Source organism: Ictalurus furcatus, chromosome 12, assembly GCF_023375685.1.
Source record: "Ictalurus furcatus strain D&B chromosome 12, Billie_1.0, whole genome shotgun sequence".
Classification (NCBI taxonomy): Eukaryota; Metazoa; Chordata; class Actinopteri; order Siluriformes; family Ictaluridae; genus Ictalurus; species Ictalurus furcatus.
In genome coordinates, this window is record NC_071266.1 from 15,819,079 (window position 1) to 15,846,856 (window position 27,778).

At 36.5% G+C, this 27,778-nt stretch overlaps 2 protein-coding genes across 5 annotated transcripts; one reads left to right on the forward strand and one right to left on the reverse strand.

Moving 5' to 3' along the window:
* Positions 1-610: 610 nt before the first annotated feature.
* On the forward strand, positions 611-6,483 carry cacng6a (calcium channel, voltage-dependent, gamma subunit 6a). 4 transcript variants are annotated; one of them, XM_053638836.1, is made up of 6 exons: positions 611-1,013; positions 1,105-1,193; positions 1,848-2,205; positions 2,833-2,907; positions 4,888-5,025; positions 5,203-6,482. In XM_053638836.1, the coding sequence occupies exons 3-6, from the start codon at positions 1,905-1,907 to the stop codon at positions 5,424-5,426; spliced, it is 738 nt and encodes a 245-aa protein (XP_053494811.1). In that variant the 5' UTR covers positions 611-1,013; positions 1,105-1,193; positions 1,848-1,904; the 3' UTR covers positions 5,427-6,482. The 4 variants fall into 4 exon arrangements, with proteins under 4 accessions (XP_053494811.1, XP_053494810.1, XP_053494812.1 ...); XM_053638835.1 differs by having other exon boundaries at positions 1,105-1,169; positions 5,203-6,481; XM_053638837.1 differs by lacking the exon at positions 1,105-1,193 and having other exon boundaries at positions 5,203-6,481.
* Positions 6,484-14,337: 7,854 nt separating this feature from the next.
* Positions 14,338-27,529, reverse strand: cacng8a (calcium channel, voltage-dependent, gamma subunit 8a). Its single transcript, XM_053638798.1, has 5 exons — positions 27,359-27,529; positions 24,660-24,887; positions 23,635-23,718; positions 23,319-23,459; positions 14,338-15,131 (listed from the first exon to the last, which is right to left on the reverse strand). Exons 1-5 carry the CDS (start codon positions 27,387-27,389, stop codon positions 14,338-14,340), a joined length of 1,278 nt encoding a protein of 425 aa, XP_053494773.1. The 5' UTR covers positions 27,390-27,529.
* Between the last annotated feature and the right edge of the window lie 249 nt (positions 27,530-27,778).

The following is a 27,778-nucleotide window of genomic DNA, read 5'->3' on the forward strand; positions in this document are numbered from 1 at the left end:
CACACACTCTCTCTCACACTCTCTCTGCATTACAGATGAGCAGTGCCATAATTTTTTAGGCCTATTGAATGCAAATTCATCTCCATCAAGAAAATAAAGACTACAATATTTTACACACACACACACACACACACACACACACACACACACACACACACACACACACACACACTGTGTTCCGCACAGTTCAAAGTGACGTGCTGGGTGTCCACACTAGACAAACCTTGAAACTTTAAACTATAGTCCATAGTGCATTTTAGCATGTAAGTCAAAATCATAAAGGGTGTTTTTTGGTAACCAAATCCACAGCTAAGATGGCAGTGTTATATTCTCTACTTGGGGTTTACTTTGAGTTTATTATAATGGCACATGGTTAAGGGAATTATATAACCTGTATGGTGTATTGATGTGTTCCCAATTACTAAGGTGATGTCTGTTGGCTCAAATAATGACAGACTTCCCAGGAATCCATTAACCTCTTTCCCTAAAGATGTCATGAGCACACACAGACACACAGACACACACGCACACACACACACACACACACACACACACACACACACACACACACACACACACATACATTTGCTGACCCTAACCCTTAAGCAGCTGTCTTCTGCTGCTACTTTTTTTTATGTGATTAACAGGTGGCTTTTAAAAATAGAAATGCAAAACACATGCTTCAGTCCTCACATACATAACTGCTGAGACATGAACAGTAAGAGTGCAAAAATGCACAAACATATTTGAGCAAGCATGGGGTAACACTTACTGAGGCTATACACAAGCTTAAAAAACACCAATATCTTTGGTATGGCTATGAAGGTAAGAGCTTGTGAATTGAGTAACCCACCTCCCCCTCATGCCACAGCACCAACAGCATGCCACTGGCCTCTTCCCTCTTCTGCCCTCCCTTTTCCCCCTCTTCTGTCCCTCTGCCTTGTCATTGCTCCTAGACACAGAGAAAACATTTCTTTCCTCACTCTCCGAACTGAGCTTCTCACACCCAAAAGGTTAGCAGCTTGTTTGTATCATTATTATGATTTGTTATTGAAGCACTTTTCTAGTAAACACTTGTCACAAAGTTTGTCTTGTCTTTGTCAGTTACAGACTGGGCATAAACCCCGTGACCTAGGTTTAAAATGTAACAGATCCTGTCGCTCACTGAGGTTGGAACATTATTAGATGACCTAGTATGAGTTTATATTTATTATCATAATCACTTGTTTGTTGTGAATAGATGGGAATAATTTTTTTTTTATTTTTATATTTTTTTAATATTTGATAATATTGGATATTTGTAGCATTATTTATATATTGTATATTGTAGTATTCTTGTATGTTGCATTTTGCACGTCATACTGTTCTTTTTCTTTGATTTCCAGATATACCACACTAAAGTTCCTTCCTCAAATCCTTTACTCCATGTATATTTTCTGAGTCTTCATCACCACTGTCAATTGGCTTTTTTTAAACTCCTTGTCATGTCATGTCATGGGCAGAGTCCAAGTGCCCCGCTTACATCACTCATTGTTTTTCAGCTGTCAATGTTGGCCTTGACGCAGCCATGATTAACACCTTCTGCCAATTTGTTATCGAATGTGCCACCATTCCATAACTCTTAGCAAACAGCTCAGTTGATTATACCATATTTTGCTACCATCCTTTGTTTAGCATTAACTCTACATCCTTGAATTCTTGATCCTTGACTTATTCTTTTTACCTATATTAGTATCACTAGACAAGTTCCTCACTGAGTAGTCTCCACCCTTCTACTGCTCCCCTTATTCCCCCCAATCCTTTCCTGCTCTTGATACACTGTCATGTGGTCCACCTTCGTCGTGCAGGACGAGGAGGCCAGGTCCACAGCCATATCTGGCAGAGGTACTGAAGCACTATCAGGAATGTTAGGTGTGCAAAGTGGAGGATGCAAGCGGCGGACAAGAGTGACCTCATCTTCCCTAAGTGAGCAGCAGGAAGGCAAGATCAAGCTAGTTTTCCTTGTGGCTACAGTGGGCATTACGCTGACTCTCCTAGGGGTGGGCACAGAGTTCTGGGTAGAGCTGGCATCATCAAAAAACCTTTACAACAACGAGACATGCCTGGCTGCACACTATGGCCTGTGGAAGAGCTGTATGAAGAAATTTTGGGTTGCTGATGTCGACCCTGAGCGGGAAACCTGTGGGCCTATCGACCTACCTGGAGGTAGGCTATAAAAATCTTTAACTTTAGAATGTTTATCAGTGGTTAGCATTACTGCCTTACAGGTTCCCCAATTCAATCCTGAGCTTGGGTTACTGTCAGAGTTACTGCATATACTCCTGGTGTTCATGTGGGTTTCCTTTGGGTTCTCCAGTTTCCTCTTATGGCCCATAAATTGCTCCTGGCTATTCTAGATTGCACCTAGGTGTGAATGTGTGTGTGTACATGGTGTCCAGCAATGAACTGGTGTCCCATCATCCAGGGTACGTTCCTGCCTCATGCCCAGTGCTCCTATGTGGGCTCCAGATCCATCACTACCATGACCAGGATTAAATGGTTACTGAAGATGAATGAATGACATTTTTACCAGTCTGAAAAAGTTAGAAAAATAAATGCAGAAGAGCATCATAAAATGTAAACTACAAACACATACAGCACACCAGTTACTAAATCTGTTTTCTCAGTTAGTTTCTGTGTTGTAGTCCTGTGGATATTTTTATTTTTATTTTGGCCAGGTACATCTTTTATAACAATCCAGATACGTTCAGCTAATAAATATGATTATCCTCTTTAAGAATAATGTTAAGATGTATTACCCACATTAATTTAACATTAATGTGCTTATTCCAGAATCAAATTGCACCTATTTCAAGATCTATACAACTGGAGAAAACATTGTCCTGTTTCACAAAATGCCAGCAAAGAGTGAGTTAACTCTATCAATCAATCAATCAATCTATCTATCTATCTATCTATATATCTATCTATCTATCTATCTTAAGTCAGACCAATTTACAGAAGTGTTTTCCCCCCAAGTCTCTATCAAAAGCATATTCTCATGCTAGTTCATTAAATCAGATGTATTTAAAAAATTTTAATTGAAAACAATATTTGATCAAATTCTCTGAAATATCATCTGGTACAACCATCAAGAAAATACCATTTTGAGAATTTTATTGAAAACAGTTAAATGGCAAATTATAACATTAAACAGCAACATCCCAACATCCCTAGTTAGAATCAAATTTGGAAAACTTTCACCTTTTTATGTACTGCTATGTTGTTGCCATAGTATATGGCTGTCATTTGGTGTGACATCATAAAACAGTGAAATAAAATTACATTTGTATATATTTATCCATCTATCCATCCATTTTCTCTACTGCTTATACTACACAGGGTCACGGGGAGCCTCTACCCTATCCTATACATTTAAATATTTTTAAAATAAATATTATAATGGAGGGACAAAGTCTTATTTGGCTTCACTGGTCAGTTCTTTGCCTGTTAAACTTGAGAGAACTTGGAAAATATCATGTGGCATGACCATTGTCTGTGATAGATGAATGTCTTCCATTGGTTCTCTGTGCTTTCATACCCAAATCCTAATTTGTATACATTATTTATATACATTACTTATTTGTTGCAGTTTAATTTGAAATACATTTTTGTCTGCATCTGCAATGTGTTTTGTTACGATTAAAATTGTATCGTGGACATATAATTTATATTTTGAACAACATCATGAGAAAATGCATTTGTAAATATATTATTTTATTAATTATGTTTTTATTAATTATCCTAACCTATTTAGATTCCAGTAAGTGGCAAACAAGCAAACAAACAACAAAAGAAAGAAAGAAACAAAAAACCAACAATAACTGCATGCTGCAGGTACTAAATTAACTATGGCTCTAAACCAAGAGTTGCACATCTTGCTAGGAGAAAAGACAGGCTGTTAACATACAGTATGTTAATAAAGAAATTTATTGTGTTAAATGGTGTTAACATTACCCTACTGTATTTCGAATTAGCTGATTAGGAGAATGTGTGCCAATGTTCTACATTTTCCTCTGATACCTACTTATAATGACATAATGTGTGGTTTTATTGTTTAAAGATCTTTTTTTTTTTTTTTTTTTTTTTTTTTTTACAAATTAGGACTGCCCTTCAGAAGTTACATAAGATATCTACATGTTTGCCAGAAGACAAAATAATAACAATTTACACCAATCATCCTGTTCAAAAGTTTACACTCCCTGGCTCTTAATGTATTGTGTCAGTGAATGTTTGCACCTTTTGTAATAGTTGTGTACAAGTCCCTCAGTTGTCTTCGTGTGAAAAAATTAATCTTAAACCATATAGCTGCTGTCTGAAAGGGGTCAAATATGCAGAAGATGCTGAAAAAGCAAAGAATGTGAGGATTTATCTAAAGAGCAGCGGGCAGTTTAACTGCTCAGGACAAGCAAGGGACTCATGAACAACTATCACAAAACATAAAAACATTTATCATTGATCATACAGGTAATTTCAGTTATTATTGTGTCTTGTTGACTATATGTAAAGATCTGTTATATAAAATAACTTATTCAGGGCAGAACTAAATAAAAAAAAATGCAATTTTTATGATCGCTCTTATTATTATTATTTTCAATTATTAACATTTTGCAGATTCTGCAAGGGGTATGAAAACTTATGACTTCAACTGTATAACTCTATCTATCTATCTATCTATCTATCTTAAATGCAAGTTAAAAGCATAAGCTGATTTCAAAACAGTTTTATCAATATTCTAAATTCATTAATTTAATCAAACAATTTTTTCGATATTAATAATAAAGAACTAAGATAACTAGGAGAAAGGGTTTATGAGTCTTTGAGTGATCTCCCTTTCTCTCTGAGCAGATTTGACTGTAATCACTGCCATGCTGGCCACCTTCAGTCTTTTTCTGATGGTGATGGGAGCTCTTTGCATTATCATGGCATTAAACAAAGGCGTGCAGTTCTTCCTGAAGCCAGCCTCAGTATGTTTCACATTATCAGGTATAGTCATTAAATTGTGAACAATACTGACAGATGATCAATGCTTAATGCCTGATGTACATAGAAGCACACTTCCTCATTTAATTTATGAAGATTTGTTCTCAGAGATTGTGGTCCTGAATGGAAAAAATATATGACTAATTGATTTTCTCTTGTTTCTTGTCTGCCTCAAATCAGGTCTCCTGGTTTTCCTGTCTCTCATCATTTTTCATCAGTCAGTCCTTTCATTTTTAGCAAGTGACCACTCCATACCATTGCACCATGAACTGTCGTGGTCAGTAGCATGTATGGGATGTGCTGGCGCCTTACTAGTAGTTGCAGGGGTTTTACTCCTTCTTCTTGCTGTACCATACAGTTCTTGGGGAAAATGTCTGCCTAACAGGAACACTGCCAGCTCGTGACACAGACCCTTTGTACATTTTTGCTACTGATAAATTCACTTTTCAGTGCAGTGAACAATTTGGGTTTATCTTAACTAAGTAAAATAAGCTCTTTGGGAAACAAACAAACAAAAAAACAACATATTGTTTATTGGTGTTTTTTTTCAGATAATGTACATTTATGAGATTATGAGACTTAATGCAAATACTACAGTATATACTGATAATGAGTATATACTCATTAACAGTGCACATGACAGCACTATGTTTAGTGCTGTCATGTGCACTAAACATAATTTTTTTAGAAAGACAAAATATAAAATGCCATGTTCATGTTATATTGTGCAATATATGAGCTCTGATTTCTCAGTTTGTTTCCAAAACACAATAAACAACAAATTCTTGGTTCACTGTTTTTATGTATGCTATGTGTGATTACAGAACACAATGAGCTCTGTTTTTGTGCCCAAATAAGTGTAATTTGCTGCTTAACAGTGGCTTGTTCCTAGTTTGGTTGAATGTATGCAATCTTTTTCTCTATTTCACTGTGCATAAAGTAATGCACATGCAGTACCCACTCTGTACAATTTTAAACAAGCTCAGATTGCCTCTCCCAAGTTATGTTGTACTCGCTTGCATGAAATCCAACAACTCTACATCCTAACTAAATAAAGCTATTTGGAATACTATAGCAACTGCCTTGCAACACCGTAGCAACCACCTGGTACAAGAGAGCAACCAAACAGCAACACCAAAGCAACCGCCTGATACCACAGTAATCACCTGACAAGCACCTAGAAATACCCTAGTAATCATTTGGAATACCATCACACTTTTCTAGCAACCACCCATAGTATAAACTTGGGATACCATAGCAGTTACGTAGCAACACTCTAGCAACTGGAATGCCATAGCAACAATCTAGCAAAACTCCTGAAACCACCTGGGATACCATGGGGCAACCCCCTATAAACTCCCTAGCAAGCACCTGGCCAAATTCAGTTTGTAATCAGATACCAGCTGTCCAAATGAAATAAGTGGGAAGTCTTATCAATAGCACTAAATGGTCATGAATAATCAGATGTAATAATTACGTCTGATTGCATAAGAAGCAACTTTTGGTGCTTAAGAAAAGAAGAATTTCTCTAAAATAAATGCAGTCTCAGCCTGTTTTCTTTTAAACAAATCACTACATATTGCAGTTGAATGAAATTGCCTCAGACCTTAATGTATGTAGTCAGTTTCACATAAACTCCAACAGCAAAAAACAACCACACTATGCAGCAGGATGGATTAGTGCACTTTTTAATGGTAGTCTCATAGCTGGAACAGATTTAAACTCCAGGTAAATTATAAAGTTGTGTGCATCTCAAAGGTTTATAAATGCTTTTTTTGCATGAACTAAGTGGCTTGTTCTTATTTGTTACAGGCAAAATAACAAACTCTGTTGGGTTGGGTGTTTGAGGGAAGTTACCTAGTTGGAGATGGGTAACATAAAGACTGGAACATACAAAAACTGAGTTGCACAAAAAAGCATTTGAGGTAAAATTAATGAAAAATAATGTCTTGTGTCTGCACTAAGAGGTAGTTTGAAGATTAAGTAATGCACGCACATTCTAGGTTCCAAAAACCCATGGCAGTTTTTGAATGTCACACAACCTTTTGTACTATTCATTTTCATTCATTTTTCATCCAATTTTCCTGATGGGGTTGTGGCTGAGACAGTCAGCGCAGACGTCTTTATCACTGGCCACAGATTTGAAATCCACCTCAGTACAGTACATGCAGTACCTCAAATACAACATACTGTATTTTGAAATACATGATCATAGGCCTTCTCCAAATCCACAAAAAAACATGTACACTGGATTCTAAACATTTTCTCATGACCCCTCACAAAGCTGTGCAAGAGTATAGAGCTGATCCATTATTCTATGTCATAGGCAGAACTCACTGTAACTCCTGAATCATAGATTCAGCTAATAGATGGATTCTCCACTCCAGAACCACGACAAAGACTTTTCCCAGGAACCCACCCACTGGTCCTTTAAAAATAGACAAAATAAACTGGCAGCACAATCCCAGTTTGCCAGCCTAAAGGCACTAAAGCAGTGTGTTAACTACACAACCACAACATTCAACATCTCCAGTTGAATCTCATCCACCCCTGGAGCCTTGCCACAAAGAAGGTTTCTTACCATCATAATGTACTTCAGGTACAGAGATGGCACCTCAAAGCTCTTCAAAGTCCTTCCATCACTTAACAACATCTTCAGTACTGGTTTGTGAGGACATTGTTGATGCCACCTACAGCACATAATTTATGACCAGAAAAATAGCATCAGAGGATGAAGACACACAAAAAAAGGGTTTGTGCCTAACCAAAATAGCAGCAAGCAGGTGTTAACCAGCAGATTATACTCTTGGCTCTACATACTGTATTTGTATGTTAAATTTTTGTGAGTCTGAGGCACTTCTCTGAGTCAAATCAACACTCAAAATGTATAGTTATAGGAGTTTTATTACACATAAATAAAATACTGCTATATTGTTTCTATTGAACGCACTATTAAATGTCATAACTATACATGTTATGTGTAACAATATAACATTTATTGGCACTCATGTATTGGAAGCAAAAAAACAAAACATATCAACTTTATTTGCTAGATATTTGACACTCATAATAGATGACACTCATGCTGTCCAAAATAACGTCTTATCATGTGTCTGTTAAAAAAAAATAAATTGCTTTGATTATATTCATCATTTTGATGGTGCAAATGTAATTGTGTCACATTGAAAGTTTTTGTAACCCAAACATTGGGTTGGGGGATTAACAAAAACTCAATTTCTTCCACTCACATCTTAGCAAACCAAATATTCTTGGATCTTATTTTGTGCAAAGGGGCATTGTCAACAGTTTGGGAAAGAACCACATAAATAATCAATTAAATTAAATAATACTGGTGTAGTTCTTGTTTCACATTACCAAATTACCAAATCTTTATTTATTTATTTCTTTGTTGTTTCTTCATTAATTTTCCTTTAAAACACACCATGTTTGGTATGAATAATGTAAATTTATTGTCTATATTTGAAAACATTTAAATACAACAATGTGTAATTCATAGAGCTGGCAAAATTTTCTGTTTACCGTGTCTGTATGGTCTGTGTGTGTGTGTGTGTGTGTGTGTGTTATTATTATTATTATTATTATTATTATTATTAGTAGTAGTAGTAGTAGTAGTAATTAATTAAGTAATTCATTCACTTATTTATTTATTTATATGTATGCATATTTATTTCATTATTTATTTATTTAGGGTTTTTTTTTTTAATCACTGAGACACCAGTATATAATGTACTGGTCAACCATAATAGTTTAATTTTTCAGTTACTGATGGATATCACCACTAGCCACCACTGATTGGTACAATGTGAACATTTCTCAAAATGCTATTATAATAAAGGTAACAAGTAGAAAAGAAGTATAGTCCTTCTGCTTACTTTAACTTTAAAACAGGAAGGAAATTGATTGATACTTTTGACAGCTTGTTGGGCTTGTTTCTTTAGGCATGTTCTTGAACAAACTTTTTCATTTATTTACATTGAGATTACGTGACACTTTAATTGCACATTGAACTCCATTCAACTAATTTAGTGACTTCTGAAGGAAACTGGTTGCACCAGACCTAATTTTAGGGATTTCACATGTTTTTTATTTGTAGATGATATTGATTTCCCTCCTGTTTTATATTATGGGCTATTTTGTGAGATTCATGACATATAATCCCATATAAATCTATTTTACTTCCAGGTTGTAACATAACAAAACTTCTAGTAGGATCGGGGGCATCACTGTAGAGAAAACAGAATTCCGAATTATAAAAATAAAATGAGTGTACATTAGAACAAGACAATAGAGTTGTTTGGAACTGAAGTCTTGTTACTATAAAATAAAATTAGTTGTCTTCTAATTGTGTCCTTTTGGGGATTTATGATATTATTATGCAATACAACAATGTTATATGTGGCCCAACATGTGGCTCAGTGCGTACAGGGTGTCTTTTCCAGATACTCAGCAATCTGCAATCATCTCCTAAAAATATCCTCACAACTTCTCAAGTACCAGGCAACAAAATATATTAAAATAGATCTAGAGTGGTGTTAAATGTAGCGCAACCATTTAATGTAATCATTTGTTACACTTATAGTTTCAATGACAGCACTGGTTGAGTAGATATTGGTTACATGATATAATAACATACAATTATTTTTCTTCAGTATCTGAAATATTGCTTTTTTCCTCCCAAAGGTTCAGATAAAAATCATGTTCATGGTCACTAACCTGCCGCTCACATAGGACCCTAGTCCCGAAGCACTTATTCATATGTGTATTTGTATGTGTTTAGAACATGTTATGATTTCAATCCGAACAGTGTATTCATATTCCGTTACACCCCTAATATGTATATGATAACAAAATCTACATTTGAGAAAACAAGCCAATGTCATGACCTCCTGGATCATATGTTCGTTGTTTTGTTTTGCCATTGCACACATTCAAATGCATTTAAGTTTCCATCTTGACCTCCTTCCAGATTTTGGTCTCTTTGCTTTCTCACTCATCTAATATCCTCCCCTACCTCACACTCCCTTTCTAATTATAGAGCATGTCAAATTGCAATCCAAAAGATGTATGCAACACAAACCTCTTAAGTGCAATTGCAGCACCCAAGCTTTTTCCGAAAAGCCTTTTACCCCTTTTTACTTTTTTTTTCATATCACATACAAAATGGCCCACATTTTATTTAAATTTAAATAAGACTGACTTAAATTTTTCCTTCATTTCCCTTTATTATATATTGATCATCACTACCTTCAACTTCTTTGCCCCAATATTTCTCCTGAGCTTGTAGCAATTACAGAAGTAGAGGTCCAGATACACTACTGATGACATGATATAAAATGTACCCATGCTCTACTCCTCGGACATTCAGACACATTTATAGCCACAAACTAAAAACACAACCCTGTCTCAATGCCAGGGTAATACTTGATCTTCTATCCACTATGTATATATAGCAATTTACTAGTCTAGAATTCAGTGTTTAAAATGTTTTAAGGTAATTGATCCGAGAGTTTAGGATTATTGTGTATGTTTTTAGAACTTCTTGACTAATTGGCTATCAATAGAGATGCACTCATGTCTGTAATTATGTAGACAATACCACATTTTAGTTGTGTTCTTGAAAGCACACTCATACCACACATGTTGGCGTGTGTATCTCTGTGTGTGTGTGTATGTGTGTGTGTGTGTGTGTGTGTGTGTGTATGTGTGTGTGTGTGTGTGTGTATGTGTGCGTGTGTGTGTGTTCAGAGGTAATTTGAGGAAGCATCTGGTTGGGACACCAATGCTCTTAATGCTATGCAGTAGCTCACTTATGCATATCATAAGAGATCACACTGTGCCACACTGAAGTATCTAAGCACAAAACACATATTGCTGCTTCTCAGTTATTGCTTTGTGTATGTATTTGTATATGTGCTAAAGAAATTGAAAATTATATTGTATGTCTAAATCAGGCTTTATGCAGGTATGTATGACAGTTAAAAAAAATAGGCGATCGATTCACAGATAGTGTGGCTGTGGGGATTTGTGCTTCTTCAGACACAAGAGCATTAGTGAGGTCAGACACTGATGTTGGTTGAGGAGTCCCCTTAGAGGGAAGGGTTACTGCAAATCAATACAAAGTTGTGGTTGGTGAATGGGGGCATTGTCATCCTAATAGGGTGGTATTTTCCAAGATGACAATAACCTCATAGGCCACAAGGGCTTGAATGAATGGGTTTGATGAGTATGAAAATAATGTAAATATTTAATGAATAGATATCAACTCAAATTAACATCTGTGGGAACTTTTGTACTGTATGATATGCAGAGCTGTGCACCACCAACTGAGCAAATGTGATTTCACTCACTCATGTTCTAATAATTCCAGAGCCCCGCAGACTCTATACCAAGGTATATTGAAGCTTTTTTGGTGGCTACATGAATTTTGGCAAAATACTGACCAAAATTGCGTATTTCTGCCTATCACCTGTACTGTCATACATATTTCAGGAAAACATAAATATATTTCCCCAAAACAATGTAGTAATTTTTTTTTGTATTAATTATCTAACTTTATGCTTGCACTGATTATGCTAGGTACACTAAATGGCCAAAAGTATGTGGGAACCTGACCATCACACCCATACGTGGTTCTTCCTTTTACAATGTAGTAGTTAAGCAGCTATGTAACTGTATTCCCCCCCCCCCCCCCCCAAACATTTTTATTTGTTCTTCATTTGAATTTTGTTGCCTGCTATATCACATTAAAGGTGGGAAAAGGTCTGACATGAATTGTTTTTACATCACAAAAACCTGCAATTTTAACAGAGGTGTGTAGACTTTTTCTATCCACTGTATGGTACTAGATAATTATTGGCAATAATCAGTAAACATACAGTATAAAACATACAGTACGTCTGGCAATGATGGTGATGGATTCTTCCATTTTGGGTCTGACAACCAGAGATGTTAATTAACCCATTCAAACCTGATCATTTGTGGAACATAAACTTGGACCATGACCATGTTAGCACTATGTATGATCTCACATTTTTGTATGAACAGTTACTTATCCACAAGAAATAAAAATCGAATTTTAAAATCACTCAACCAAAGAGAGAAACTGATCCGTAATTCAGTGGTCTTATTTGAAAATAATTTTCAAAAACTCTTTAACAACTTTAAAACACTATTCTGCTTTACTTGTGTTACAGCAGTGTATTATAAATGTTAGTATTACCAGAGTATTACTTATTTTATATCCTTATCTGTACCTGTACATGGCTGATGAGTGCCAATCCATATTTTCAAATGTCTATGGGCTGCTTTGCAGTTTCTTTGTGGAATGAAGTAGCTGTGTCACAGTATACATATGTTTTCTCTCTGCACTGTAATTGGACAAGTTAGCATAAAGGTCATCTTCACATAATAAGACAATTTCTTACTTCCTGGAATCAATAATAATAACCAGCTATGTATCCATATATTTATTTTTATGTAGATTTTTTATGAACAACTTTACTAAATATAAATATTCAGTATTGCATAAATATGTGATTGATTTATGGAATTAAGTCTTTAACAGATTCACTCACCTGCTCTCATTAGTCTTGCACGCTTGTACATCTTCTTCCTCATCTTCAGTAGCCAAGCTTTCAGTTAATTAACTGAACATTTTATTCTGTGCTGCATTGTACACAGTATTTGCATGGATACGCTGTCTTTGCAATGGAAAATCTTAGCATTAGTCCTTAAAAAAAACTGGCATGAACAATGCACTTCAAGACCCATCAAGTGCACTGTAATGGACAAAAATTAATCTTGTGTAAAGTTATGATACCACTGATAGTGAAAGTTTTTATTTCAGATTTCATTGTTTAAAATGATACCAAACTCATAAATTATAAATAAAACTGATCTAAATATGATTTTTTTAACAGTTCAAATGAGCCCTTACTCTGTGTTATGGTGTTAACAAAACACAAGTTCATGTCCATTGTCTGAAGAGGTTAAGTAAACATGTAACCTATTATTAATAGATGTGTGTAGATAATAATAATAATAATAATAATAATAATAATAATAATAATAATAATATGCATTTAGCATCCACGTTAGGAAAAATCATACAATTAACATAAAACTGCAATACATATCACAATTGCATACATTTAATAGAATATATTTTGTTTTATTTGTCAAAAAAAAAGTATCACACATATTCATATAGTTTTTTGTCTTTTCTGGTGAGGTTTTATAGGTATAAGTATTGCTCCTCTGGCAAAAGTCATTTTACATTTCACACTCTGTCTTTACTTTAGTCCTTTCCCAAAATTCAGTTTTGTGGTAAAACAGTCCATCAAACTTCTCAGCCCACTGCAAAAATATTAAGGAGACTAATTTTAGTAATTTAAACAAACATATCTAACTATTAATACACATACAATTACAATAAAGGAAATTTCACAAGTCTAAGTACCATCTTTGAGAAGTGGCATAATAATAATAATAATAATAATAATAATAATAATAATAATAATAATAATAATAATAGTAATATGGAGATGATCATTGCTGATGATGCCAATAATGTCACAAAACCTCACAAATATGCACTTGCTTGACACTGAATGACATTATAAAATATTGTCAGTATGTGCAACAAAGAAAAATCACAGTTTAGTTCATATACTAAAATGGAAATAAAATAAATAAATAATTGAATAAACAATTTCATAACAAAGTGAATTCCAGTAACCCAAACATTAACATCTACAATAATAAGAGTGACTGTATTGGAATGCTAAATAAGTAACAGGCATAAACCTGATGATAAAGCACTGGACTCAAAAGAGACCAAAATAAGACCACCATCACACACATCAAGTATTTTGACATGAATCAATAAAAGTGCGAATGTAACTCTATTTATGACTAAAGTCACCATGTTTGAAAACAGATATGGAGAGAGAAAAGGAGGATGATTGACTTATCTCTCTCTTCTCAGTGTCCTCTGAGTCATCCTCCTTTTCTCTGATTCTCAGCCCTCTCTCTCTCTCGTCTCTCTACCTCCCACGCTTCCTCTTCCTAACCCTCCTTGCCTGTCTCAGTTCAGATTATCATGTTTCCTCTTCCATCTCTCCTAGTCTTTCTCTCTTTCTGTATAGATCTCTCTCTTTGAGACCCAACCCCCTCAACCCCCCCACAAAAATCACTGTCTTGTTCATCATGTTGGATGAAACAGCTGATGAAGCAACCACTCTCTCTTTCCCACCTCTTTCCCTTCATAACTCCCCCCCTTTTCTGAGTCCCGCATTACACAGGGGTTGTTCTCCTGTTGAGAGTATTGGTGTTGCTGCTATCACCTTTCCCCAGCCGATCAAGTGTTCCGAGCCCCCTATCCCTCTCCATAGTTGCCGTATTCCCAGCTGTGAGTGAGGATGGCTGCACTCCAGGTCCGGAGGAAGACGAGGCATTAGCTGACGAAGCCAAGTTTGATTTGGAAAGTGATGGCAATGTCCCAGTCATGAGTGTCCCTGCTCCTCCTTCCTTTGTTGGGAAGTAGTTGTGAAGCTGGTAGAGAGAAGCACGGTCCACTGTTCCGTACATGGGTGGCTTGCCTTCCCTGCCCAGTGTGTACATGGAGATGTCCCCAACTCCTCCTCCTCCTCCTCCTGAATGCGTGTGTGGGTTTGGCAACGTAGCCACTGAGAATGGTGGTGGGCCAGTTGCCAGTGGTGGGCTGAAGTTCTTGACACCAAGGCCGGGAGGTGAGGGGTCGCATGAACGTGGTGGCTCAGCTGTAGAGCGTGAACTGGAGCGTGAAGAACGGCGGCCCCTGCGGAAACGGTAAGAGGGTAGCCGCAGCACAGCTGATGTAGTGCTGTGGAAGAGGTCAGCACGTGAGCGGCAACGCAGCTCCTTGTTGCGCTCGATATAGATGTTAACGGCTAGCACACCCACCACCTCAGCTAGGATGAATGACAGGCCACCAAAGTAAAAAGACCAGCCATAGGAGTAGTGCCACTTCTTGTCTTCATCCTTCTTTGGTGAGATGTCACTCAGTGCCGCAGAGATGTACACGATCACACCAATGATGTTACTCAGGCCTAGTTACATTTAAACAAAAAAAAAGACTGTTAATATATAGAATATTAGCTATCCTGCTGAAGAAAACCACAGAGGTGTATTAATAGAGTGTGATTACACTGTAAATTATGTAACATTCTATTAGGCATGCAAATGTTGCACTGTAAATAATGTCATTCTACATCACCATTAGCAGATTTATGTACTATTTGTAAGCATTTCATAGAGAAATCTCACCTCTACATCAGTACAACTGATGTGTTATAGCCTATCCAACATCCATTTACACCCCTGTCAATTGTTCTTTTGTTCAACAGTTTTTTTATTCAAAGGGTTAAAGATGGGCAGGATTCATACAGTAATAATTCAGCTCATGATGTTTAGAGAAAGAAGGGTTGCATGTATGATCCCAAGAACATCATACCCACAGTGAAGTATGCAGGTGGGAGATTGTGATATGGAGCTGATTCTCTGCCAACAGTACTAGGGTCATGTCATTGAAGGAAACAGGAATGGAGCAATGCATACCAGGAAACAAGCCCATCAGAGGGACCCTCGTCACCTTGAGGAATTTAAGACGATTTGCCAAAAGGAACAGACAAAAAAAATTAAACCAAAAGCTAATTGCAGCATTAGTACATTGCAGCAAATTTGTGGGTCTGAATACTTTTTACCTATTAATTTTGTTTTTTAAATATATTGTTTTATGCTATAATACATACGGTATAATACATGCATTTTTTGTTCATATTTATAAGTCAAAGACATTATGTGTGTAAATTTGAAGTGGATATACGCACTGGAAGTGTCTGAATACTTACAGTATTTCCCCTCTGTATTTCCAATGCAATCAAGCAAGAGGTTTAAAAAATGTTGAATTATTAATGCCAATGTTTGGGATGCATTTGGATGCATTTGGATGTATTCAGGATATTTCAACGTGATGGAATGTCCTTACCATTAATTCTAGAAATCGTACTCTGTATTTGCTTCTAAAAAATTTGCAAAGTGTCACATTCCCAAATTCAATATAATACTTTTATTCAGCATTATAACATGGATCATTTCGGTTGAGCCACATTCAAAGCTGTTGTAAAATCCTCAATATACACACACCTGTGACCACATCACAATAATTGAATTCTGTATTAATGTACCAGGTTTTAAAAAATAAATAAATAAAAAATCACTAGTGGAAACTAGATGATTTTCTAAATCTCAGACATGCTGTGTTGCTTACACTACACAACTTGTATCACTTGAGATCTGTAGTTTTGTGGATGTAGCAGTGCAAGCAACACAAGCGATTGTAATATGGAGTGATCCCAGGTGAAGCGTGCCTGATCCTCAAATCCTGCTTTCTCAAAAAACAATATAAAACAAAAAAGACATGGGAGCTATCTATCATGTATATATGTTTTCTCCCCAATTTTGTCATCTGCCTATTCCCATGTACCAGCCAGCTCTCCCTTATCATACAACAACTACCCACCATAGAGGATGAAGGCACATGCTTCCAGCCAACAGTATCTTTGCGAACTACTGCTCATGCTGCGTCACAGGTCAGCAAAACTCATTTGTAGGTAAGTGCTATCTGCATTCATCCACATTCATGAGCTCAGAGACACCCACGAATGGCAAGTGTCATTGACAGCATAGAGAGTATGCCATCATTCCCACCCAGAGCATAGACAATTTTTTGCTCCCTTGGCTCCTGGACACAGATGACTCTGCCATCATCAGGATGTATACATGTGATCTTCTGATCATAGGGTTAGGGTTAGCAAAAAAGATTATACAATAACACTCCACTCATCTTCAGTAATATCTTAACAAGGTCCTTTCTATGGGTGTATCTTTTAGTGTACAAAAATAATTTGGCAGAGATATGATATAGAAAAGCACATCCATTACATAAAAATAGCATTACAAAATTTAGTATTGTTAACACTGCATGTTAATGCGCAAAAGCATAGATTTTATCTAGCCATGGTCTCATGGTCCCTAACCATGTCATTTCTCATCACCCAAGACTTAAAGCTATATTTTACTTATGGGGGACCTCATGGTCCAAGCAGTGCTGAAGTATTACAACCGGGTATACTGGCAAAGCAGGCACATCATGCATGAGAGGGAAAAAAAAGGGTAAATGAACCACCAACAAAACAGACATTGTGTATACACTCATAGCACATCATGTCTCAGGGTATAACAGTGTCCATTAAGGAGGTACAGCAATTCCTGCAGTTGACCAATTTCCACCAAAGGATCACAAGGCAAGTCAGCACCATTATTGCTCTCTTGACAGTGACTCTTAAGTACTCTGGAAAGATTTTGTGTCAAAGGGACCTGAGGAGACTTTCACTGACTTAATTAGTGCAGCAGAGCTCCTACACTGATATACTGATCCATTCCTGACATTTTTCTTTCAGAAGAAGTCACCTCTGATGTGTTGTGTCTAACATGGTTATGAAATCTCAACAGCAAAGGGATCCAGCTCTGTCTGGTTGCCTTAATTTCCAAAGCCAAACTATCTGACTCCAGATATTATGATGTTGGAGGATGTAGACAACTGGGAGCCCCTTGTGATCAGTTTTGCACTAGAGAAGCATCTCCAAAGGAGTTTCCGAATGAGCCCTAGATGAGTGACAAGCAAACTGATTTTCTATTTTAAAAAAAATTCTATTGGTTTTCTAAGGCCTTCTATCTCATATTGATTTATGAATCCATTATCCATGATCCATATCATGTGTTCTACCACTTTTGAAGACTGTTGAAGACATTGTGTCAGCCCGAAGAGTCCATTCCACATCCCAGACTTGAAAAGCTTTCATGCAGAGTTCAATGGCTATGTGGAGAGGGTGACAGGGCAAATTGCTTACTTTTGTTGGCCAAGTCTGATCACCTCCCAAAGCAGACAGAAGACACCCACTGTTTATCTTCTGGAAAGCTCAGTCATCGGTTGATTGTACCATTTAATTTTCTTAATTGTGTCGTCTATCCTCATAATAGTTGTTCTAAGCATTCTGCAGGATGGTTCATCACCATCAGCCCTGACTGTCAAACTACTGTATCTATGGCCTAAATTCCAAACCAACTATTATGTTCCATGTGTTCTTGTTTTTACCTATAGTGTAAATATTATCTTTGGCATTACATCAACTGTTTGTTATGTTCATACTGAGTTTACTCCTGTTACTAAACCACGTTATTGCATCCTAACTCCACATCTCTATCTGAACTGTGAAAGAAATGCAAGCTTTCTTTGCTATAGTATAATGTACAGTCTTTTATATTGGCATCATTTAAACCAGTGGTCACCACCATTATTCCTGGAGATCTACCGTCCTGAAGACTTTAGCTCCAAAGCATAATGGTGCCCACCTGACCATCTAATTATTGCCTTAAGAAGCACTTGATCAACTCAAACAGGTCTGTTAGATTTTGGTTGGAGATGAAACCTGCAGGTAGATCTAAAAAAGACAGTTGGTGACCATTGGTTTAAACAGTTAAAAATGAGTACTTATTTACCCAGAGCAGAGTATAATGTAAGAAAAAGCTGACCAACAATAATGCATATCTGCTCTTATTATTTTTTTATTTTTTATTTTTTAGAAAGGTTGCTCCATTTCGGCTACCTGCAGTACCAGCTGGTATCTTTGAAAAATAGGGGAAGCACAGGTGTGTTATTGAAGTATACAGTATATCTGTGTGTGTTCTGTTCTATGTGTTTCATCTGTTGATCTTCTCTTCTGTTTCTCGGTCTCTAAGCATCACAAATCTTTTCCAAATCAGGTTGAGAAAATTTGTAGTGTTTGCAAGCTAAGCTGATAACTAACTCAATTTCACTGAAGAAGGTAGTGACAGCTACACTCTAAAAAACACTGCTTACACATTTTGGGCTAATTCCGATAGTTAGCACAGTATGGAAAATGCTAATAAAAACAAAGAGGAATGATTTGTAAATTTAAAGTTTTTTGAAGGTACACATTTATTTTGAAATTGATGCATGTAACACATTACAAAAAAGTTGGGACAGGGGCAATTTAGGACTAATTTTGGGACAGGGGCAATTTTGTGACAAGTTGAAATAAGAAGGTGATGTGAAACAGGTGAGACAATCGTCTAATCGTAGTATATAAGGAGCCTCCAAAAAAGGCCTAGTCCTTCAAGAGCAAGGATAGGTCAAGACTCGGCAATCTGCCAACAGATGCGTCAGCAAATAATCCCACACTTTGAGTTCAACATTCCCCAAAGACAAATCGGTAGGATTTTGAGCATTTCACCTTCTACAGTGCACAATATAATTAAAAGATTCAAGGAATCCAGTTAAAGAGGAAAAGGACCATCCAAGCTGTTATCAGCGTCAGGTCCAAAAGCCAGCATCTGTTATGGTATGGGGGCGTGTAGTTCCCATGGCATGGGTAACTTGCACATCTGTGAGGACACCATTAATGCACAAAGATTTGTACACATTTTGGAGCAAGATGTGCTTCCATCCAGAGCAGGACAACGCCAAACCACATTCTACCCAGATTACAAGCACATGGTTGCGTAAGCAGAGAGTGCAGGTGGTAGCATGGCCTGTCTACAGTCCTGACCTGTCTCCGATTGATAATGTGTGGCCATTATGAAGCACAAAATAAGGCAACGAAGACCCTGTACAGTTGCGCAGCTGAAGGAATGCATAACGGAGGAATGGGGAAATTTTCTGCTAAACTTAATCAACTGGTGTCTTCAGTGCCAAATGCTTAATAAGTGTTATTGAAAGAAAAGGTGATGTTACACAGTGGTAAACAGTCGACTGTCCCAACTTTTTTGGAGTGTGTTGCAGTCATCAGATTTGAAATGTATATTTTAGAAAATGAATTAAATTCAAAGTAAAACATCAAATAATGTTTTTATAATGTGTTTTCAATATAGTACAGGGTGAATAAAATTTTCAAATGACTCTTTTTGGGGTTTTTTTTTTTTTTTTGCATTTTCCATACTGTCCCAACTTATTCAGAATTGGGATTGTATATACATGTACTTACTACTGTTTTTCTACCACCATAATGCGGACGCAACTGTAGTGATGTAATTGTGACACCTATTTCCAAATGGTCTATGGATGCTTGAGATGGGGGATGGGAAACTTTGACTGCTTATGTGGACATAAGAAGGTGTTCAGAAATGTATTGCTAGAGCTGCTAAAGTATGTATGCAATGGATAAAAATCTTGCAGTAGGGGAAAAAAGTATTGGATGTGTTAAAAATTTTTCAGTAAATATATTTCCATTGAGGCTATTCACATGAAATTTTCACCAGACATCAGTATTAACTCAAGAAAGCCAGAAATATAAAGAATTCACAACATTAACATCCATAAATAAGGTTATGTGTAATATAGTGGAATGACACAGGAAAAAAGTATTGAACACACTAACTGAAATTTATTTAATATTTAGAGGAGAAGATTTTGTTTGTAATGACAGCTTCAAGCTGTATGAAGAAATTAATCGGCCGCAGTTTTCAGGTGTGATTTTGGTCCATTCTTCTAAACATATTGTCTTTAAATCTTGTTCAATTGGATTCTAGTCAGGTGATTGACTGGGCCATTCTAACGCCCTGATTTTTTTTCTCTGAAGCTAATTGAGAGTTTCCTTTGCTGTATGCTTTGGATTGTTGTCCTGCTGGAAGGTCCACCCACGTCTCATCTTCATCATCCTGGTGGATGGCAGCAGATTCTTCTCAAAAATCTCCCGGTAAAGGGCTCCATTCATTGATACTTCAATTATTTACATTTACATTTATGGCATTTGGCAGACACCCTTATCCAGAGCAACTTACATTTAACTGAGCAATTGAGGGTTAAGGGCCTTGCCCAAGGGCCCAACAGTGATAGATTGACAGTGCTGGGGCTTGAACTCCTGACCTTCTGATCAGTAACCTTTAACCACTTAGCCACCACTGCCCAATTATATGAAGTCTGCCAGTACCATGCGATGAAAACCAGCCCCACACCATGATGCTTCCACCTCCAAACTTTATGTTGCTATAGTGTTTTAAGGGTGATGTGCAGTGCCATTTCTTCTCCAAACATGGTGTGTAGTATGACAGCCAAAAAGTACAATTTTGCTCTCGTCTGACCAGACAACACTCCTCCCAGTATGTCATAGGCTTGTCCAAATGATTTGTACCAAACTTTAAACAAGCTTTGACATGCCTTTTCTTTAGTAATGGAGTCTTGTGAGGTGAGCGTGAGCAGTGGAGTGCGTTGCCTATTGTTTTCTCTGTGACGAGGGTACCTGCTCTTTCTGAGTGGTCTTTGGCTCTTGGGCTACTCTTCTGACTATTCTTCTGACTTCCTGGTCAGAAATCTTGCGAGGAGCTCCTGTGCGTGGCCGGTTGATGATGGAGTGATGTTGCTTCCACTTGCGGATAATGGCCCCAATGGTGCTTACTGGAAGATTCAGAAGTTTTGAAATACGTCTGTATCCGATTCCATCAATATGTTTTGCAACAATAAGGTTGTGAAGATCTTGGGAGAGCTCTTTGCTTTTACCCATCATGTGATGTTTCTTGTGTGACACCTTGGTAATAAAAATACTTTTTATAGACCATCAATTTACTAACCCAGCTGATATTAATTTGCACAGATAGGGGGTATAATTACTTATGGATTTCAGCTGGTTCCTTGCCTTACCTTGACTTGGACAACTGCTTTTTCATAGCATGTTGAATACTTTTTTCCTGTGTCATTCCACTTTATTACACATAATTTCATTTATGGACTTTAATGTTGTGAACTTTAAGATGTTGTTCTTTATATTTTCAGATTTCTTGAGTTAATATTCATATCTGGTGAAAATTTCATCTGAATTGCCTCATTGGAAATATATTTACTGAAACAAATGTTGACGCATCCAATACTTATTTCCCACACTATATATTAATAATCTGAAAAAGCAAGAAATGCTTGTGTACATGACTTTAATCGTGTGACATGTAAACAGCTTCAGCTTAATTGATTACAGCATATTATGTTTGCTTCACAGGTGTTATATATGTAGACTTTGAAGTAAATGACTCAAATAAGTCATATGCTTCAGAGGAAAACGTCAGATTTCGATCAAACCAGACGTTTAAAACATCCAAAAACCTGAGTAACCAATTTACAATCCAGTGGGCATTACAAACAAGTAAGCCAAAACTAGCGAAGATAGCAGTGCATTTAATGCCATGTAAAATGTTATCGCACATTTTTGCTTTTTCTAGTGTACAATAATGGTGCTATGGATAAATTTATCCATAAATGGTTTTATGCATAAATACAAACTTTGTTTCTCCAAATAAATCTAACAGTCTTTTCATGTGAAAACCATTACCTCCACCTGAGGTGAATTCAAACAGTCCGTGCGGAGTTGATTTGACCCAAGGAGCTGGGCTGAGGTGGTGGGGTGGGGAAGGGGTGCATTGATTCAGCTCATGACTGAAAATGACCCAGCCACTAACCCAGCGGTTGGGTTACACAAAACTGAGAAAATAACCCAATTAAATGACCCAAAAAGCTCAACCCAGCATTTGGGTAGAAAAAATAACCCAGCATTTTTTAGAGTGTAGATATCTAGACCTACAATTGAACAAAAAACTAAGGCAAATAACCAAAGTTAACTTTACACTTACACTTTATTTACAATATTTACCAATTACAATGATAAACTAACAAGCTATACTACATTACCAGTTCAATGACATTTCTCCCAATCATTATATGAAGAAGCTGGGCAACCAATTGGGAAAAGCAAAGAACGCAATGTCCAAAACCATTAAGACCATTTTTTTCTGTGGAAAACCCACCTGCCCATTCACTCATTGAGTGAAGCTGTGCCTCTGGGCAGAGCCCATCATGTTGTCCAATAAACATGAATGTTTTCTCCCACAGTGTAAATGAATCTGCCATAGGACCCCATAGATGCTGTGCTTCACTGGCATTCTTTGGGCAGTGTCTTAGGGGCTTTAAAAGAGATTTTCATGCACTATCCACCGAAAACAGTTTGCATTAAATAAATGAACCACGTGATATTACAGTGAGATATTTGATCATTTGATTTTCAAAATACTGAATTTCACCAAGAATTTGGCTGCATTTTAATAACATTTTTAAAAGGAGGCTGGGCGTGTACAGTAGTACCATGTAGTCAATCGCAATTGCTTCTGCCTACCTGCTACCACAAACAGAATGCCTGCTCCCAGGATAATGTGTCTCTTGCTCTTGTAGAACCGACTGGATGCCACACATACCCCACCTAGCAGCAACAGTATAGCACTGAGAATGGGGAATATACTGGAGGCCCTGACTACACCTGGTAACATAAGAGGAAAGGAAAGAACAGAATTAGAGGAAAAATGAGAATAGAGGGGATGCAGGATGTGAAACACATCATTGAAACTTTGGTTTATGCACACTTATTGTACAGCACAAAATTTATAGCACAAAATCTCAGCTTATAGACTGGCCCACAAACACATGCAACTCACGTAAGAGGTATTCTGCAGCATCCTGGTCATAATCAGCATCCTCTGGGAAATGGTTGATCTGGGAGCACATGCCTCTTTTCAACCCTGAGAGAGAGAAAAGAAATTAAGCGAAAAGCTTAATTCTCTATGGTAAAGTGACAAAAACTAATCATGTTTACATTATTATAATGTAAACATGTATATTTAATATATATTATAACACATTTATTATAAGGATCAGAGCCATATGCAGCTTCCTAATTATTTCTACTCTAATGACTTAACAATACTATTGTCCTCTAAGTCTCTTGAAGATTCTTTTGGCCACTTTCGAATCCGTGCTTTATGCTTTCAAAACTAGACAGCCCAATGATAGCAGAGGATTCAGAGCAGCAGACTGAGTGGTATTGCTTAGCTTACATTACTGTTTTTGTCTCATATACAGTAATTATGAAAAAAAACAAAGCAATCATTTAATGACACCTTTAACCTGTAATAACTCATCACATAATCACAGCCACTGGCACTGACTCAAGGATTAATAGAAAATACCAGCATCTAGGGAGATGACCAGATGATTATTATTGATATGTTAAAATATGTTCTTAACAAAACTTTTAAAAAAACTTTTTAAGTTAAAGGATGATTTACACCATAGCTGCCTTTTAAAAAGGTACATTTTAATATGAACATCTTTCTCCAGTTGTGGCATAAACTCAGCAACTACCAGTTGCATAAAATTCAGTGCAAGCTATGCATAAGCTTGTGTTTGGCATAAAAGAAATATTTGCTTTGTTACACAATGCCGAAAGAATGCATAGAATATCAGACACATTTTAAATTTGCTATGCTGTGCTCTCATAGACCATAACGCAGGTATACACAATGTATCATGCATATTGTTGCATGCATATTGTTCAGCCTCAAAAACACACTTTAAACTCAGTGTTACCAGATCTAGGAGATCTCTCTCTCTCTCTCTATCTCTCTCTCTCTCTCTCTCTCTCTTCTACACATATATGCATACAAAGATGCATATACTGTACCTTCAAGGCAGCAGATCCTCCAGAGGCCAGAGTGGGTGAGGGCTCCAGGGTCTTTCTTGTCCTTGTTGTGGGGGTCGTCCTGAGTGGAGTTGGCAGTGCTGTTGCAGATAAAGGCACGTGCGTACAGCCAATAGTCTGTGCCGATGGCCACTGTCATCAGGGCAAATGCAGCAAAGGCCCCCACAGTGGTGAGAAGCACCTGTATGCCCCTCTCACACCATACCATTGCTGTCGGAGTGGAAAAAATTTTAGGTTAGATCCAAAGCTGAAGGTAGAACTACGGAGGTTACCAAAAACACGTTGTGGGCAAAAATTCCAACAGAAGGAAACATAAAATGATCTGTAATTGTAAGAAAATGAATGAAATATCAACTGTATACAATATTCCACAGTATTGAAGTATGTAATTAAGGTCAAAATATTACCAGAATAAAGGTGTATATAAAGGGTAGGGCAAGTAAAAATATTTACTTGCCCTAAGAAATTTATGCAGAGAAATTTATGCAGAGAAGTGGTTAGAAGTTTAGTTATTACATGTACAGAATTGACAAATGTCATGACTGTTGAAGCCTTTCAGGTGATTTTACTTCCTATTTTTGCATATCTTTGATTACTGAAGCCTGACTGGATAACGTTGGCTTGGATTTAATACTTAATTCATTAACAGGTGGATTTGGCCAAGTTTGGCCAAGTTTCCATCCGATTAACAAAATGAATAAAATCTTTTCTAATGTGTTTTAGTATGGATAGGAAATTATATAATAACCTAAAAAAAACATGCAATGAATAGCCTGTCTGCCCAAAACTCCAGGGCAGCTGATACTGACTTGTACTGAGCTGATAAAATTCACATGTACAAATTAAAAATATTGACACTAAACATTAGTATGAGGTTCCAATACAATTGTGAAAATCAATATTATTTGCTATTTTTATTGCTATTATGTATACCGTTTTACTTACTCTACTTGTTATGATTAATGTTGATATTGGTTTTGTTTATTAAACTGCAAATCAAGTTTTTTTTTTTAAGTTGGTCAACGGTATGCTAAAATTGACAAGCACATTGTCCAGACGTTACGACAAAGATGTAACTGATGAATAAGGTCCTGGACCTATCAGTGGAGTTTGCACATTTTAGATCAGATTTGATGTAACAAATAACAAAGATCTCATTTTCATTATTTTCAGGAAATTTCATTTATAAATTTATGGAAACTACAACGGTGTAATTGAGGGCCTGAATAGCAATACACTAATTTGAAATATAGTATAAACAATGCTAATCTACAGGTTGTAAAAGCAGTGTAGGTGTAATTCAATCACATAAGTAAATCACATAAATATGTAAATGTAAATTACATACATTTATTTAATTAACAGATTAGTCTTGCTTACACCAGAAGGCCATAATAGCTGCTGTCTTTTTTTTTTATGTAATTTTGCCTTAGCAGCATTTCATCAACAAAATAATGCAAAAAAGCAAAAAAAAAAACAAACAAACAAAAAAAAAAAACAGTAGCAGCATCTGCCATGCAGACTTGAGGCACCCCAGTGAAACTACTTTGCATACCTTTAACACTCAACCATGCTGCCAATTATTACTATTTTTTTAAGTAAAATCAGCAATCAGACCAATAGATGATCAGCTTGCTACACATTTGCAGTTCTAATGTCAGAGATATACAGTAAATGCAGGTATATTTCTTCTTTTTTTTCTTCTTCTTCTTCTGTGTAACCTTGTTATCTTTTGCTGACACTACCCTAACAGCTCTTCTTAAATTTTGAAACGATTCTCTAATGAGCTTTAAATGCATTCAATTTGAGACTGCTTCATAAGCTGATTGCAATGACGTCTAAATGTTGGATAATCAAACAACCTTAACTAATCATAGTACTGGAATGCTTCCACTCATGCACTCATGTCTCTTAAACTATTGGTTTCTAGAACCCATCAAAAGTGTCTGAAAAATCTCATCTTATAAAAGACATATATTTAAAAGGAAAAAGTTTTGAAGACAAAAAAATTATTAAATCATGTACGATAGTGGTAGTCAGTTAACACTGACATAGCCTTTATGTTGAATAAACTTTGAATCTGTCAAAATCCCAATTTCCCAAAGGGAAAAATCCCAAAGGGATTTTCAAAGCTGTTATTCATATATCAATATGAGTATTGTATAATGTCTAAACCTAATGGCATAACTGAATTAAATAATGATATAGGCTGTGTTAACTAAGACATTGATTTCAGGTAACATAACGCTATCAAAGATATTCGCTCTTTTCTGCAATACAAGGGATTCACTTGCACTTCAGATGTTATTTCACATTTAATAACATTTCACAATGCACCTGAAATGACCATGTAGAGGTCAATCAACCTTTTTTTAAAAAATTTTTTTAAGAATGATTGGTTATTATCAATGTCAGGATCATAAAACAACATCTGAAGAAAATGAACATACATATACACAACCTAACACCTGAATATTTAAAGAAGAGGAAGAACATTTGGAGATCGATCACCAATTTAGGACATATATATTGGCACATTTGTAGACAGAACCCCATACACATACACAGTTTAGAATATTTACCATGCCTACAGCTTGACCAAAGCTCAGTGGCCAAAGCTTAAATAAATTTTTTAAAAATGACATTAAAGTGAATGCTTTTGTATGTATATGTGTGGTTACCTGGAGGAATGTGTCTTCCCTTGCCATCCATTCCTGCAGCACTCTAGTCCTTATCACAGAAGAATATACCACCCAATCTGTCCAAGCAGCATCCATCGACTGTTCTCCCTCTCTTACCCTCTGTCTCTCTTCCTGTCTCTCTCTCACACGCATTCTCCCTCCCTCTCTTGCGCTCTTTCTTTCTCCCCTGTTTTCTTGCCTGTGGGTGGGAGTAAATTTTCTGTTTTGTTTCTTTTGTCTTCTTAGAAGGATATCATGGAAACAATTCTAATATATTTCCTGAAATTATTTGATCAATATTAAATTGAGACAACCAAAGACAAAGAATGCAACACACTTTTAGGATCCACCTAAATTTAAACAAAGTCAAGCTTGTGCATCTTGAAGGCTAAAAGAAACAAGAGAATCAGTTATGTCTCT